This window comes from Myxine glutinosa, chromosome 3 (genome assembly GCF_964187855.1).
Source record: "Myxine glutinosa chromosome 3, kmMyxGlut1.1, whole genome shotgun sequence".
NCBI classification, from domain to species: Eukaryota; Metazoa; Chordata; class Myxini; order Myxiniformes; family Myxinidae; genus Myxine; species Myxine glutinosa.
Genome location: NC_136263.1, coordinates 217,730,125 through 217,744,442, shown reverse-complemented (window position 1 = coordinate 217,744,442; position 14,318 = coordinate 217,730,125). Strand labels below are relative to the sequence as shown.

General features: G+C 46.8%; 1 protein-coding gene across 15 annotated transcripts in view; it reads left to right on the top strand.

The window, feature by feature from the left end:
* The window catches only part of LOC137422867 (interleukin enhancer-binding factor 3), a 350,140-nt gene that overhangs the window by 193,610 nt on the left and 142,212 nt on the right, over positions 1–14,318 (top strand). For 10 of the 15 annotated variants that reach the window (XR_013622939.1, XM_078775050.1, XM_078775054.1 and 7 more), the window contains 2 exons: positions 465–552; positions 1,010–1,218. Coding sequence is in view for 14 of the 15 variants with exons in the window: in XM_078775050.1 (XP_078631176.1) it covers positions 465–552; positions 1,010–1,218 (297 nt within the window). In the remaining variant the exon portion in view is untranslated. The remainder of the gene's footprint in view (positions 1–464; positions 553–1,009; positions 1,219–14,318) is intronic. The other 5 variants (XM_078775056.1, XM_078775055.1, XM_078775047.1 and 2 more) reach the window with 1 other exon arrangement.

Sequence of the window (14,318 nt, the reverse complement as noted above, 5' to 3'; positions counted from 1 at the left end):
AAAGGAAAACTTGGTTTGCCTTATATTGGGCACAAATTTGAGCTGTGAAATGTTCCATATCACGTGAATAAACCCATCTGCCAGCACAGTTTATTTTATCGTCGAGTGCATAAACAGGTACAATGTGAAAAATATTGCTTCTTTGTACAGACCATGGATGAATTTGATGAGGAAGTTAATGCATGGAATGGTCACCCAAGAAAGGTAGTGGTAGCAGAGGGAGTACATACGAATAAATAGGAATTGGATAGGTCCCGAGTTGCCATGGAGATGGAGGGGCACAGGGATATTTGCAAGACTTGTGGATAGCTGGTGTATGGAGGGGTGATGGTTTCTGGTGTTGGTGTAGTGCAGGCATGATGTGCGGAAAGGACTTGTCTTATGCCATTGTTACTTGTGTGTAATCTAGATTCTTACACCTCCCATCTTCCCCCCCCCCCCCTCCTCCCTCCCCCTCTTCCAAGTATGCTATGCGGCTGGTGGCCTTTGGTCAACTACATCTGGTGCTGGGCATTAACGAAATGTCCAACATAAAAGAAGGTAATCTGCACGGTGAGTGTCGCCCTGGAGACTTGTCTGCACTGCGAGTCTCGCCCTTGGCAGCTTGTCTGTGCCTGCATGTTGCACCCTCAGCTGCTTGTCTGTGCCCATGAGTCACGCCCTCGGCAGCTCATCTGCGCCTGCATGTTGCTCCCTTGTCTGTCCGTCTGCGCCCACGAGTCGCACCCCTGGGGCCCGTTTGCGTCCGCGAATCTCGCCTCTTAGACCCATCTGAGCCCGAAAATCTTGCCCCTTGTACCCATCTGCGCCCGCGAGTCTCGCCCCTGGGGTCCGTCTGCACCCGAGACTATCGCCCCTGCTGCTCTGCAGCTGCGAATCGCAGCACAGTACAATATATGTGAATGGAAATGACAAGCAAGGAAAGGTGGTAGGGGTCATGCATTATTTGGGCGATGAAATGTTGTGTTCTGTCCACTAACTGGAGCTGCCATCGATTTGTCTTTGCTAGTTATGAAGCGAAAACGAAAACGAAAATCTCGTCCCAACGATGCCTTTGCACAGCTGATGCAGATCCGCTCATTCCTGCGGTTTCGTTTTCTTCCAATGTCTGGAACTCGACACTCACGCATCTTTACAATGACAGTAGATCTGGATGGGGTCGCACACGAAGCCTCTGGGCCGTCACAGAAAACTGCAAGATGCAACCTCGCACTCAAGGTTCACTTGCATGGATCAAAGCATTTTTTCTTTTCTGCTTTTGTTTGTTCAACCATTGTGTTAAATGTGGATTTATAAGTATATTGTGAAGCACCTACTTGCTGAAATTTACAACACAACGAGCAGATCTCTTTCAAATACAAGCTCATACGGCCATTCATCAGGTTGAGCAGAAACCCATTCCTTTAATCTCCAAGATGGTTTAATTTGTTATTGGAAGTTGAATTGTCGTATGGAAGTGAAGGAACAACACCACATTGATTAGAAACAAATAACATATCAACGGTATGCGAGAGCACAAAGGAAATGACAGAATAGCAACTAAACAACGATACATATATATATATACAGTGAAACCTTGACTTACGAGTTTAATTCGTTCTGTGACCGAGCTCGTAACTCAATTTGCTCGTTTCTCAAATTAAATTTCCCCATTAAAATGCATTGAAATGCTATTAATCCGTTCCAGCCCGCAAAAAACCACACCAATTTTTTTTTTAATATACAGTATATATAAAAATATCTCGCGCTTTATATTTCACCTGTATGCAGATTGCAGCATACAAGTTGGCAGGATGGCCTGGACTGGAGGTACGCACACTTGACTCCAAACTGTCCAGCCTGGGTTTGAATCCCGACCCAGCTAAAAACCTGTCATGTCGGTGTTTCACAGGCAGGGTGATTCATCAATGTGTGTACCGCTAAACTGGGCGCCCCGTTTGCGTCCCATTAGTTGTTGGATGTTAAGGATCTCACCGTGTTTTCCACAAAGAGAAGGCGAGCTATCGCCGGCACTCTGAACAAGTTGTGGCCTGGCATGCTCTTCTCCTCTGCCGTTATATACGTCCTCCTCGGCATCTTTTTCCAGAAGAGCCCTGTCTCGTCACAGTTGAAGATTTGCTGGGGGATGTATCGTTTGGCTTCTATCAGTTCGGCAAAAGTTATAATAAAATCTTCAGCTGCCTTCACATCCGAGCTTGCTGCCTCACCATGCCCGACGACGGAGTGAATGCCGGTCCTCTTCTTAAAATTATCAAACCATCCCCGACTGGCTTTGAATGACTTCCGATGCCTTGTCCGTTGATGTTCCCGCCGCCTGCTGCACCAAATCCCCGTAAATGTCTCGGGCCTTCTCACACATGATGTTCTCGGTCACGGTATCTCCTGCGAGCTGCTTCTCCGTCAACCACACAAACAACAACTTCTCCATCTCTTCATGGACAGAGGTCCGGAGCTTTGAAATAATCGTAACGCCCTTGGCTGGCGTTATAGCCTTTATCGACTCCTGCTTCAAAATCGTACATATCGTAGAAGTACTACGATCGTACTGCCTCACCAAGTCGACAACACGCACACCTCGCTCATGTTTTTCGACGATTGCGTGTTTTATTTGCAAGCACATCATCCTCTTCTTCTTCTCAGTACGGCCCTTGGCACTCAATTTCTTAGGACCCATGGTTAAAACTAAGAAATTTTCCAAAATAACCAAAATGCGAAAACAAAGCAGCAGCTATATACGGCAGAGATGCTTGCACGGCAAGATAACCACGTGACCGGAACCCACCTGGTGGCGGGTGGCGTAAGCTCCAAAATAACCAAAATGCGAAAACAAAGCAGCAGCTATATACGGTAGAGATGCTTGCACGGCAAGATAACCACGTGACCGGAACCCACCTGGTGGCGGGTGGCGTAAGCTCCAAAATAACCAAAATGCGAAAACAAAGCAGCAGCGATATACGGCAGAGATGCTTGCACGGCAAGATAACCACGTGACCGGAACCCACCTGGTGGCGGGTGGCGTAAGCTCCAAAATAACCAAAATGCGAAAACAAAGCAGCAACGATATACGGCAGAGATGCTTGCATGGCAAGATAACCACGTGACCGGAACCCACTTGGTGGCGGGTGGCGTAAGCTCGTAACTCAGATCTCGGCTCGCATCTCAAAGCAATAAACCGCCCGAGCGACGGCTCGTATCTCGGAAAACTCATAAGTTGGTGCACTCGTAAGTCAAGGTTTCACTGTATATATATATATATATATATATATATATATATATATATATATATATATATATATATATATATATATATATATATATATATATATATATATATATATATATATATATATATATATATATATATATATATAGATATATATAGGTATATATAGATATATATATATAGATATATATAGGTATATATAGATATATATATATAGATATAGATATATATATATATATAGATATAGATATATATATATATAGATATATATATATAGTTATAGATAGATATATATAGATATAGACATAGACACAGACAGTCACGTGAAAAAGTAAGTACACCCCATGTAAAGTTTTGACTTTTTCAACATATTTCAACATACAGCTATTTGATCTTCATTTCAACAATATTGACAGATAAAGGTGATATAACATAACAAATATCATGAAACATTTACATTTTGTAGTCCATTGTATAATTTAAATAAACATCAATGCAAATTTCGCATGTGGAAAAAGTAAGTACACCCCCACATTTATCACTACTTCATCGACCTAAAATTCGAATCAGGTGCACCAGCTCAGGTGCAAATGATTAGAACATTGTCACAGAGGATCTTGGAGGAACCTGTCTCATTTTAAACCTCAGACATTTAGTTTGGTTTGCTCTTTGTTGTTGAAGTGTGCGGTGTCACCATGCCGAGATCAAAAGAGCTCTCTGAGTTCTTCAGAAAGAAGGTTACAGATGCCTACGAGTCTGGGAAGGGATTAAAAAAGATCTCCAAACAATTTGAAATCAATCATTCGACTGTCCGGAAGATCATCTACAAGTGGAGAAGATTCCAAACAACTGCCAACTTGTTCAGGCTAGGCCGCCCCAGCAAGTTCAGCCCTAGAGCAGACCGCAAGATGATGAAATAAGTCTCTAAGAACCCCAGAATGTCATCACGGGACCGACAGGTAGTTCTTGCCACTGTTGATGTCAAAGTGCACGAGTCTACCATTAGAAAGAGGATGCACAAATTTGATCTACATGGGAGGATCCGGCCATAAAAACATTGTCTCAAAAAGAGAACCATGACAATCACAACTACATATGGGCAGGGTACAGCCCAAAGTGGAGATCGGTTTCTGAGTTTTGGGACATGGAATGTAGGGACAATGACAGGGAGATCAGGAGAAGTGGTGGAAGTATTGATTACAAGAAGAGTGGACATATGTTGTGTGCAAGAGACGAGATGGAAGGGAAGTGGTGTGAGAATGGTGAGTGATAGGTTGATGATGGTGATCCGATCTCCACTAGAGTGAGTGATAGGTTGATGATGGTGAAAATGATGATTGGAAAGCTCTTGGTGAACGTCACCTCGGGATATGCTCCGCAGGTTGGTCGGAGCGATGAAGAGAAGGACAAGTTCTGGTGTGCGATAGAGAAGCTGATGGAAAACGTGAAAGATGAGGAAGTTGTTGTGGTAGGAGGACACCTAAATGGACATGTGGGATGGAGTATAGACGGTTTTGAGGGAGTTCATGGTGGTTACGGATATGGTGTGAGAAATGGAGAAGGTGAAAGGATTTTGGAGTTTGCTGATGGAGTTTTTTTGTTATTTTGTTATACTCAGTTCCAGAAAGAGGATAATAAGCTTGTTACATACACGTCCGGTGGGTCGACGACAACCGTTGACTACCTGATGGTGCGTAGGCGAGATAGGGGGCACCTCCGAGACACAAAGGTGATCACGGGGGAGGAGGCTGTTTCACAGCACCACTTGGTTGTCTGCGACATAAGGGTGAAAGGTGCGAGGAGAGCTCGGTGGGTGAAGTACCAACCGAGAATGAAGGTGTGGAGGTTGAAAGAGGTGACAGTAAGGGAGGCATTAAAAGAGAGGCCGAGTAGGGTAGAGGATGATGTGGTTGAGCTTGAACGTGGTTGGATGTCAATGAAAGCTAGTCTGTTGGGAGCCATTGTGAGGTATGTGGATGGACAAAAGGACCACCGAGGCACTCGAAAACATGGTGGTGGGATGAGGAAGTTGGAAAGAGGATTGACGAGAAGAGGAAGAAGTTCAAGGAGTTGCAGAAGGCGAAGGGTACGGGAGCAGAAAAAGCAGAGCATGAAAGTTATAAGGCAGCCAAGAAGGCTGCAAAGAAAGAGGTAGCAAAGACGCAGGAGGCATGTAGGAAAATGTTCGGAGAAAGCTTGGATTTGGAAGAGGGTCAGAGAGCGGTATTCAGGATTGCAAAGCAGATAGCGAAAGAGAGGTGTGATGTGATGGGGGTGAGTTGCTTGAAGGATGAAGTGGGACAAATCGTTGTGGACCCAGATGGATTTTTTTTTTTTTTTTTTTTGGTGTACTGAATCGAGGCTCGTGAAAGAGCTGACATTTACTTCACAAACAAATCAACCAGACAAACAAAATATATAAAAAGAGGGTGTCGAAGACAAGATGGGGAGAGAAGGGGAAGCACACAAACACTTGAGAGCACACAACATTTGAGAGCAGGGAGATGTGTGGGAGGGAGAGGGCTTGGGGGGAGGAGGCGTGGGAAGGGGGGGGGGATGGGAGAAGTATAAAACACAAGGACACCAAGGACTTCCAGGACAGAATTTGGTATTTCAAAAAAGTGGAATTGGGGTGAAATTAGCGGGGGTAGAAAAGATCAAGGTTTTGGATGGGGGAAGATCAGAGATGGTGGTGAACAGCTGTTTTAAAGACCTGGAGGGTAGAGTGGGATTGAAGAGAGTGAGGGAGTTTGTTCCAGAGGCGGGAGAAAAGAGGAATGAAGGAGTGAAGGTTAGCAGAGAGTCTTGATTTTGGCAGTTTAACCATAAGAGGGTTGCAGGCAGATCCTGTGTGACCTGTAGGAATATTTGCGGGACAGAGCCCAGAGAGAGCTGGGGGGGGCGGGGGGGGCAAGGCCAGAGAGGAGTCGGTAGAAGAGGGAAAGACCACCAACCTGCCTGCGGTGAGTGAGTGAGAGGCCCTTGGAGTTAGCTTCATCGCGGGAGATTCCAATGATTCTGAATGCTTTGGTTTCAACAACGTGAAGACGAGCTCGGTGTGAGGCAGGAGCACCAGCCCAGAGGGGAGAGCAGTACTCCATTGAGCTGCGGATGAAAGCCTTGTATGTGGTGAGGACCTCAGGTGTGCCAAGGAAGGACTTCGCACGACGGAGGATGCCCAGTCGGCGACAGGCTTTGGAGGCCAGATTTGAAATGTGGTTTTCCCAGGAAAGATCATGGCAGATAGTGAGACCCAAAAGCTTGAGTGACAGCACTTCTTGGAGAGGATTATTCAGAAAGTGGATGGGAGGGTTGTCCAGTCGGTCTTTTCGGAGAGACATCGTAAGAGTGTGAGATTTGTCAGGATTGAAAGACATGTTCCACTTGTTTGCCCAGTCTGTGATTTTGTCCAGGTCTGCAGAGAGTGAGGAGGCTGCAGACTGCCGATCTGAGGGATGAAGAATGGAGCGACAGAGAGTAGAGTCATCAGCAAAGAGATAGAGAGGATTTTCAAGAGAGTCAGAGAGATCATTGATGAAGACCAGAAAAAGCACAGGGCCCAGAACACTGCCCTGGGGAACTCCAGCCTGAACAGGAAGAGGAGATGAGAGAAACCCATTCAGGGCCACACGTTGACCGGCTAGAGAGGAAGTCCGCCAGCCATGCGTGGAGATTTCCATGGATACCAAAAGAGGAGAGTTTTCTGAGCAGAGCGGGGTGCCAGACCGTATCGAAGGCACGTGATATGTCAAGGGAGACGGCTCTAATTTCCTGTTTGGCATTGAGGACCTCCATCCATTGTTGAGAAAGCAGAAGCAGCATGTCCAGAGTAGAGTGACCAGGTCTGAAACCAAATTGATGATCAGAGATCAAGCCATTTCTTTTTTTTCTTTTTTTTTTCTTTTTTTTTGTATACTGAATCGAGGCTCGTGAAAGAGCTAACATTTATTTCACAAACAAATCAACCAGACAAACAAAATATACAAAAAGAGGGAGCAGAAGACAAGATGGGGAAAGAAGGGGAAGCACACAACCACAACAAAATGAGAGCAGGGAGAAGTGTGGGAGGGAGAGGGCTTGGGGGGAGGAGGCGTGGGAAGGGGGGGGGGGGGGGGAGAGGTATAAAACACAAGGGGACCGAAATTAGCGGGGGTAGAAAAGATCAGGGTTTTGCATGGGGGAGGATAAGAGATGGTGGTGAACAGCTGTTTTAAAGACCTGGAGGGTGGAATGGGATTGAAGAGAGTGAGGGAGTTTGTTCCAGAGGCGGGAGAAAAGAGGAATGAAGGAGTGAAGGTGAGCAGAAAGTCTTGATTTTGGCAGTTTAACCATAAGAGGGTTGCAGGCAGATCTTGTGCGACCTGTAGGAATATTTGGGGGACAAAGCCCAGAGGGAGCTGGGGGGGCAAGGCCAGAGAGGAGTCGGTAGAAGACGGAAAGACCGCCAACCTGCCTGCGGTGAGTGAGTGAAAGGCCCTTGGAGTTAGCTTCATCGCGGGAGATTGGAGAATTGGCGGGAGTAGAGACGATTGGAGAAGATTGGAGAAGATTGCGGGAGATTGGAGAAGAGGAAAGATTTCATATCTGAAGCAATGATGGATTCCATGACTTTGCTGATAATTGGGAGAAGGCTGATTGGTCTGTAGTTGCTGGGATCTGTTTTTGCACCTTTTTGTGCAAAGCGGTGATGTTGGCAGATTTCCAAGCAGATGGCAGATGACCTTGAGCAAAAGAGAGGGTGAAGAGAACAGAGAGAGAGAGTGAAAGCGGAAGAACAGGATTTTAGGACCCGTGGGCTGATGCCGTCAGGTCCAGTTGCAGAATCAGTGTCGAGGGTTGACAGAAACTTTTCCACCTTGTCAGGAGGAAAGGACACAGAGTCCAGGAGCAGCTGGGTACGACTGGGTATGGTGGGTACAGAGAGGGATGGGTTTGGGACACAAGATTTAGAGGCAAACACAGAGTTGAGGCATTCAGCTTTTTCACGTGCGGAGTCAGCCGTGTGGCCCTTTGAGGTGAGGTAGAGGATGGAGGGGGAAAAAACACCAGAAACAGATTTGACCAGACGCCACCAGGATTAGGAAGAGGGAGACAGATAAGAGAGGTCTGTCCTGAGAACGGAGAGATATTGTTTCCTGGCTCTCCTGAGGGTGGACACACACTTGTTTCGGGCTTTGTGAAAGGAAATGAGATTTCCTTCCGTTGGATTTGCTTTCCAGGAGACGAAAGCAAGTTGTTTCTGGGCAATAGCCTCACCACAAGATTCCGTGTACCATGGATGGGAGGAAGGGTATGACAACTGAAGACGAGATGGGATAAATCTGTGCATGAGAGAGAGCAATTTACTTTGGAAGAATTCCCAGGATGAGTTGATGGCAGAGGCGGTAGAGATGGGAGACCAGTCCAGATGATTGATGGCTGCTTGAAGACCTTGCCAGTTGGCCTGAGTGAAATGCCAGACTCGTCGATGCTGAGGAGGCTCTCTGAGAATGGTCAGAGAGATGTCCACTTTAACAAGCACATGATCAGATGAGCCGATTGGAGCAGAAGAAGAGCAGCAGACATTTTCAGGGAAGTTAGTCATAACCAAGTCCAGAAGAGAAGATTCTCCGTTGACTGAGATCCGGGTTGGGAAATTGACAGATTGTGTCAGTCCTGGTGAGTCACAGAAGTCCTTTGCTGAAGAGCAATGGCTGGTGAGAGAGGTACCCACACCCAGCCAACTGGCATGGTGACAATTTTAAATCACCACATATGAGGAAGAGAGAGTTGGGATGGGTAGATAGAAGTTGGTCCATATTATCAGACAGCGAGATGTAGATGGAGTCATCACTCAAATGAAAATCCCAAACAAACAAACAAAGTCCCAAACAAATGAAAATCCAGACTCAATTAAACGAACATCACCACCAGGACCCTCGGATAGATGCTAAAATCGACATTCCCGGCATGGATTCCCGCACCGCAAGCAACCGATTTGCAAAACTTCACACCGAAACCCATCTACTTTGCATATTTCATGCAGACAGATAAGTCGGCCAAATACACACGTCAATGGCGAATGTGATTTAAATTCAAATATGAGATCGCCGATCGACCTGACGCAACCAATTCAACGCGATGACGTCATGCCGTTTTTGGTTCGGTGCGCACTTTCGTGCTTCCATACAAATTTTAATATTCCAATATACATTCATGCATTAATTCGTATACCAGTGAGTCTCTCAGACGTCGCGCGAACACCGGATCGACTCCAACCATTCACCCCCAACTGAAACTCCCATGCCCACCTATGCAACGTACTTCGAATCATGCGTTTCCTTATACATTCCTCCATAACACGTGACTGACAAACCGGCTCGCATTTCAAACCACTGCGCACACCCAGCAGTGTTACAAAATTCACAGCACAACGACCTGGGTCGTGTACAGCGCCTATCCGACCAACTTGTCATTCACCACGTACAGTACAGCGTAGATTCATGCACACGCGTCCCCTTGTACAATCTTGTTCAACAATCTTGTGCAACAATTCCCATTCATTCATATTACGTCTCACTCCATTCAAGGAAAAAGGGATTTTGGACGGGGTGAGTTGGGGTGAAAAAGGATGGGGCAGGGGGGGTGTTGTGTTGCCTGGAGCCCCAGGACAGAGCTCAGGGCTTGGAGGGTAGGGGTTTGGTATCTACCTAACCCTACCACAGGTCTTGATTTTCAATGAGCGGCATCGGTCGCTCGTTGGCTCGCTTACCTATTTCCTTAATCGCCTTATCCTGCAATTAGTTTGCCTGCTTCCTCAGGCCATTGAGAGGCTCGCCTGCCTTCACAGCTTTCTAACCTAACTCCTGAGAGGCTCGCCCGCCTACACAGCTCTCCGTGTGCTAACCGTATCTTACATGCCCAGGAAAACGCCAGGTAACCTTACTCCTTATTCCCGAGAGGTCTCTCCCGCATACACGGGTTACGCCCGCCTAGTCTCACTCTTCCCTCCGTGTGCTAACCTAACCGTACCTTACTTTCCCGGCGTCCTACGCCCTTATGACGCTTCTAACCTTACTTACGATACCAATCTATTTCCTACCCTTGTGCGCCCTCTTTGGCACCTTACTCCCGTCCCGTAACGTTACCCCAACGGATCCATAAACAGTCAGTTGCTCCGGAGCCCCAAACGGCTCGTTCTTAAATTTTGTTCGAGGATCAGGCTCGAGCAGGGGACGGGGCAAACGGCACCTGGGCGACAGAGTGGGTTCCAATTTAGCCTAAAATCCCAGTCTATAAAAAAATAAACCCAAAGCTCACCTCACCCGGACCGATCGAACCAGCTGGTTTTTTTCCACTCACTCGCGCCTGGAGCCGCGTCCCGAGTCTGCCCGAGCTGAATCCCACCGCTGCCACCAATGTCGGGATCCGTTGATCTAGGACTCGAGACTGAGAGAAGGAACAACTGATATATTTATTGGACTCGTTATACACAAGCTTGTGGAAAACAGGATGTCGTAAGAAGCTCACAAATGACCAACTCTACAACATAATGCTCTCAAATAATTCGATCAAGCTTCACTTTATAAAGGGAATATTGGGGTGTGGTTTTAGCTCACAAGACAAAGAGAAAGATAGAGTGGGCTCATCGGTTACTTCATCCAAGGTCACTCATGGGTAAGCTTTGATAAGATGGTCAGCAATATGCGTCAACATGTTGACGGCTTTCTCATAGAACCCTGTTTTTGGAAAGTACAAAGGGAGTGGATAGTCGTAAATATGCCAACATCAAAGTGATTTGACACAGTCTTGTGGGAGGCTGGAAAGATACGGTTGGTCTTTCACAGAATAAAGGATAATGCCATCACAGGGCCTGGGCTTTTACAAAGCATATAACTCCTTATAAGGATATAACAAGTTTCCAAAGGACATGAAAGGAATAAAAGTATTAAAAGTATACAGAAAGCAATCAAAACAGAACATATACTTGTTTATACTTGGTAATTGGTAAAACAGCAATAAAGCACAAAAGGGGAGGGGGATCTCAAGCCCCACACCCAGCCAACTGGCATGGTGACAATTGAAATCACCACATATGAGGAAGAGAGAGTTGGGATGGGTAGATAGAAGTTGGTCCATATTATCAGACAGCGAGATGAAGATGGAGTCATCACTGTTTGGTGGACGGGACAACACACATATGAACAAAAGGTGGGAGCGAAGGGGAAGCCGTAGCCAAAAGTATTCCTACGGGTGAGGTGGAGAGAGGGCAGTGCAGGGCGAGTGAGGAAGAGAGTTTTTTATAAAGATAGCAACCCCCCCTCCAGGACGAGGCTCAGGTCTATCATACCGGAGGAGGGAGTAACCTGGGAGAGATACCAAGGAATCAGAGACATCATGAAGGAGGAAAGTTTCTGTTAAGCAGATCATGTCTGGTTTGTCAGAAGCAACCTGTCTGGAGAGATGAGTCAAGTTTGAGCGAAGGCCCCGGATGTTTGAGGCCCATACTGTTAAAGAAGAGGAAAGGGGAGCATCGGATACAGAACAGGGGGGGGCGGGGGGGGCGGTAGGGTAAGATGTGGAAGAGGAGGAAGAGGTAGGGAGAGCTGTTGAAGGTGTGTCAGATTTCAGAATAGCTTGGAGAAAGGGAAGAATGGGGGCAGACAAAAGGTTTGATGGTGATTGGGTGAGGCGCAGTGAGGTGTTATTTGAGGAGGGGGAAGAGTGAGGCAGAAGGTTGAGGGAGATGAAGGTGAAAGTTGGAAGGGGGAAGAAGCGCGGAGGACGCTTTGAGGAGGAGGGGTGAGAGGGGAGTCTAGGAGGGGAGGAGTGAGGGAGAGTCTCGGAGGGGAGGGGTGTGGGGGGAGTTTAGGAGGGAAGGGGCAAGGGGAGAGATCTGAAAGGGATGGGTGATGGGGAAGATTTGGAGGGGAGGGTCAAGGGGGAAGATTTGAAAGAGATGGGTGATGGGGATGATTTGGAGGGGAGGGGCAAGGGGGTAGATTTCGAGGGGAGGGGTGATGGGGATGTTTTGGAGGGGAGGGGTGATAGGGAAGTTTTGGAGGGAAGGGGTGATGGGGAAGATTTGGAGGGGAGGGACAAGGGGGAAGATTTGAAAGGGATGGGTGATGGGGAAGATTTGGAGGGGAGGGGTAAGGGGGTGGATTTGGAGGGGAGGGGTGATGGGGAAGTTTTGAAGGGGAGGGGTGATGGGGAAGTTTTTGAGGGAAGGGGTGATGGGGAAGTTTTGGAGGGAAGGGGTGATGGGGAAGATTTGGAGGGGAGGGGTGAGATTGGATTTTGAAAAATGTACGATTAATGGGAAACGAACATTTCTTGCAAAATGAGTTTCTTGAGACCTTCGAGTCAAAAATACGTTTGAGGACGCTGAAGGATGGGTGGAGTTTTGGAGAGTTTAGGGAATGTATGAAAGAAGCACTGTAACTGAAAGAGATGGAAAAAAAATTTGGAATGAATAGATTTGGTGAGCAAGTCGAAAGCATCCTTTTATAGAAGAAGAAGAAAAAGCTGTTATAGTATATGACAGAATGCAGTTCTTCAGGGGACAGTTGAAACATTTTTTAACGACGTGATCACGAACAACGTGGTCGAAGAACGAACGAACAAATAAGAACGAACAACGGATAAGAACAGAGAAGGGGATTTTTTTTTTTTTTTTTTTTTTTTTTTTTGGGAGTTGAGATGAAAACAGAGACAGAGACAGAACGTGAAACGTGAAAAAATAGAGACCGAAAGTAATTGCGAGCGCAATCGAAGAACCGCTGAGACAGAAACAAAGCCTCAAGCCAAGGTCAGACACGGTAGCCTACTAGTACTACACTAGGCCTCAGAATACACGACACGAACTAACCGACGATTCAGTACACAGGTATGAAAAACCAACACCAAGAATACTATTAAAGACACACCAATAGTTACACACACCAAAAGAAAGATACAGTTTCGACAAAAACACAATTGTGAAAAGTTACTTAACTTCGAAAGTGTGCGCGCATGGACAGCTTTGAAGAGACGTGACCTCCAATCTTGCGCATGCCAAGGAAGATGGAAAAGATATATGGAAATGCTGTTGAATACAGAGAATGAATGGGATGGCAACATATAGAGTAGCCCAGTTTTAGGACCGGCAGAGAAGATAACTGAGAAGGAAGTTGAGGAAGCGATAAAAGCAATAAATAAATTAAAAAAACACCTTTAGAGGCCATTTCTCCCCGCAAAGCGGGGGTTGGCCTTTTTCGGGCACCGTGGTTGTTGTTGTTTTTCTGGTCCCCTTTTTTTAAAGCAATGTTTTACGGCCGGATGCCCTTCCTGCCGCCAACCCTGTTAGTCACCTTTTACGACAAACAGGGAATTACCAGTGAACTGGTACTCAATTTGCCGACCTCGGAAGGATGACAGGCTGAGTCAACCTCCCTGGCGTTAATTCAGCGATCGACCGGGATTCAAATCCAGGATCCTGGGATCCTAAGCTGGCACCCTAGCCGCTAGTCCAACACCAGGCTATGAAGCGATAAAAGCAATGGAGAGTTGAAAAGCGGGAGGGCCGACGGGAGTTGTCAGAGGTATGTTGAAGGCAGCAGGAAGTTGGGGTGTGAAGAGAATGACAGAGATCTGTAATCTGGTGGTGAAAGGAGGCCGCATTCCAGTGGATTGGGAACTGAGTACCCTCGTCCCTCTATACAAGGGGAAAGGTGACCCTTCTGGAGTGTGGCTCGTACCAAGCGATAAAGTTATTGGAGCATGGAATGAAGGTATTGGAAAGGGTGTTGGGGAGGAGGATAAGGAAGAAAGTGAAGATCGACGAAATGCAGTTTGGATTTATGCCAGGAAGAGGAACGACAGACGCACTTTTCATTGTGAGGCAGTTGCAGGAGAAATACATGGAGAAGAGGAAGAAGTTGTTTCTTGGGTTTGTTGATCTGGAGAAAGCATTCGATAGGGTTCCACGCAAAGTATTGACATGGGCATTGAGGAAGTTAGGAGTGGAGGAATGGTTGATCAGAGTAATGATGGCAATGTACAAAAGAGCGCTCACAGATGTAAGGACGAAGGACGGGAACAGTGGTGAGTTTGAGGTGAAGGCGGGAGTGCATCA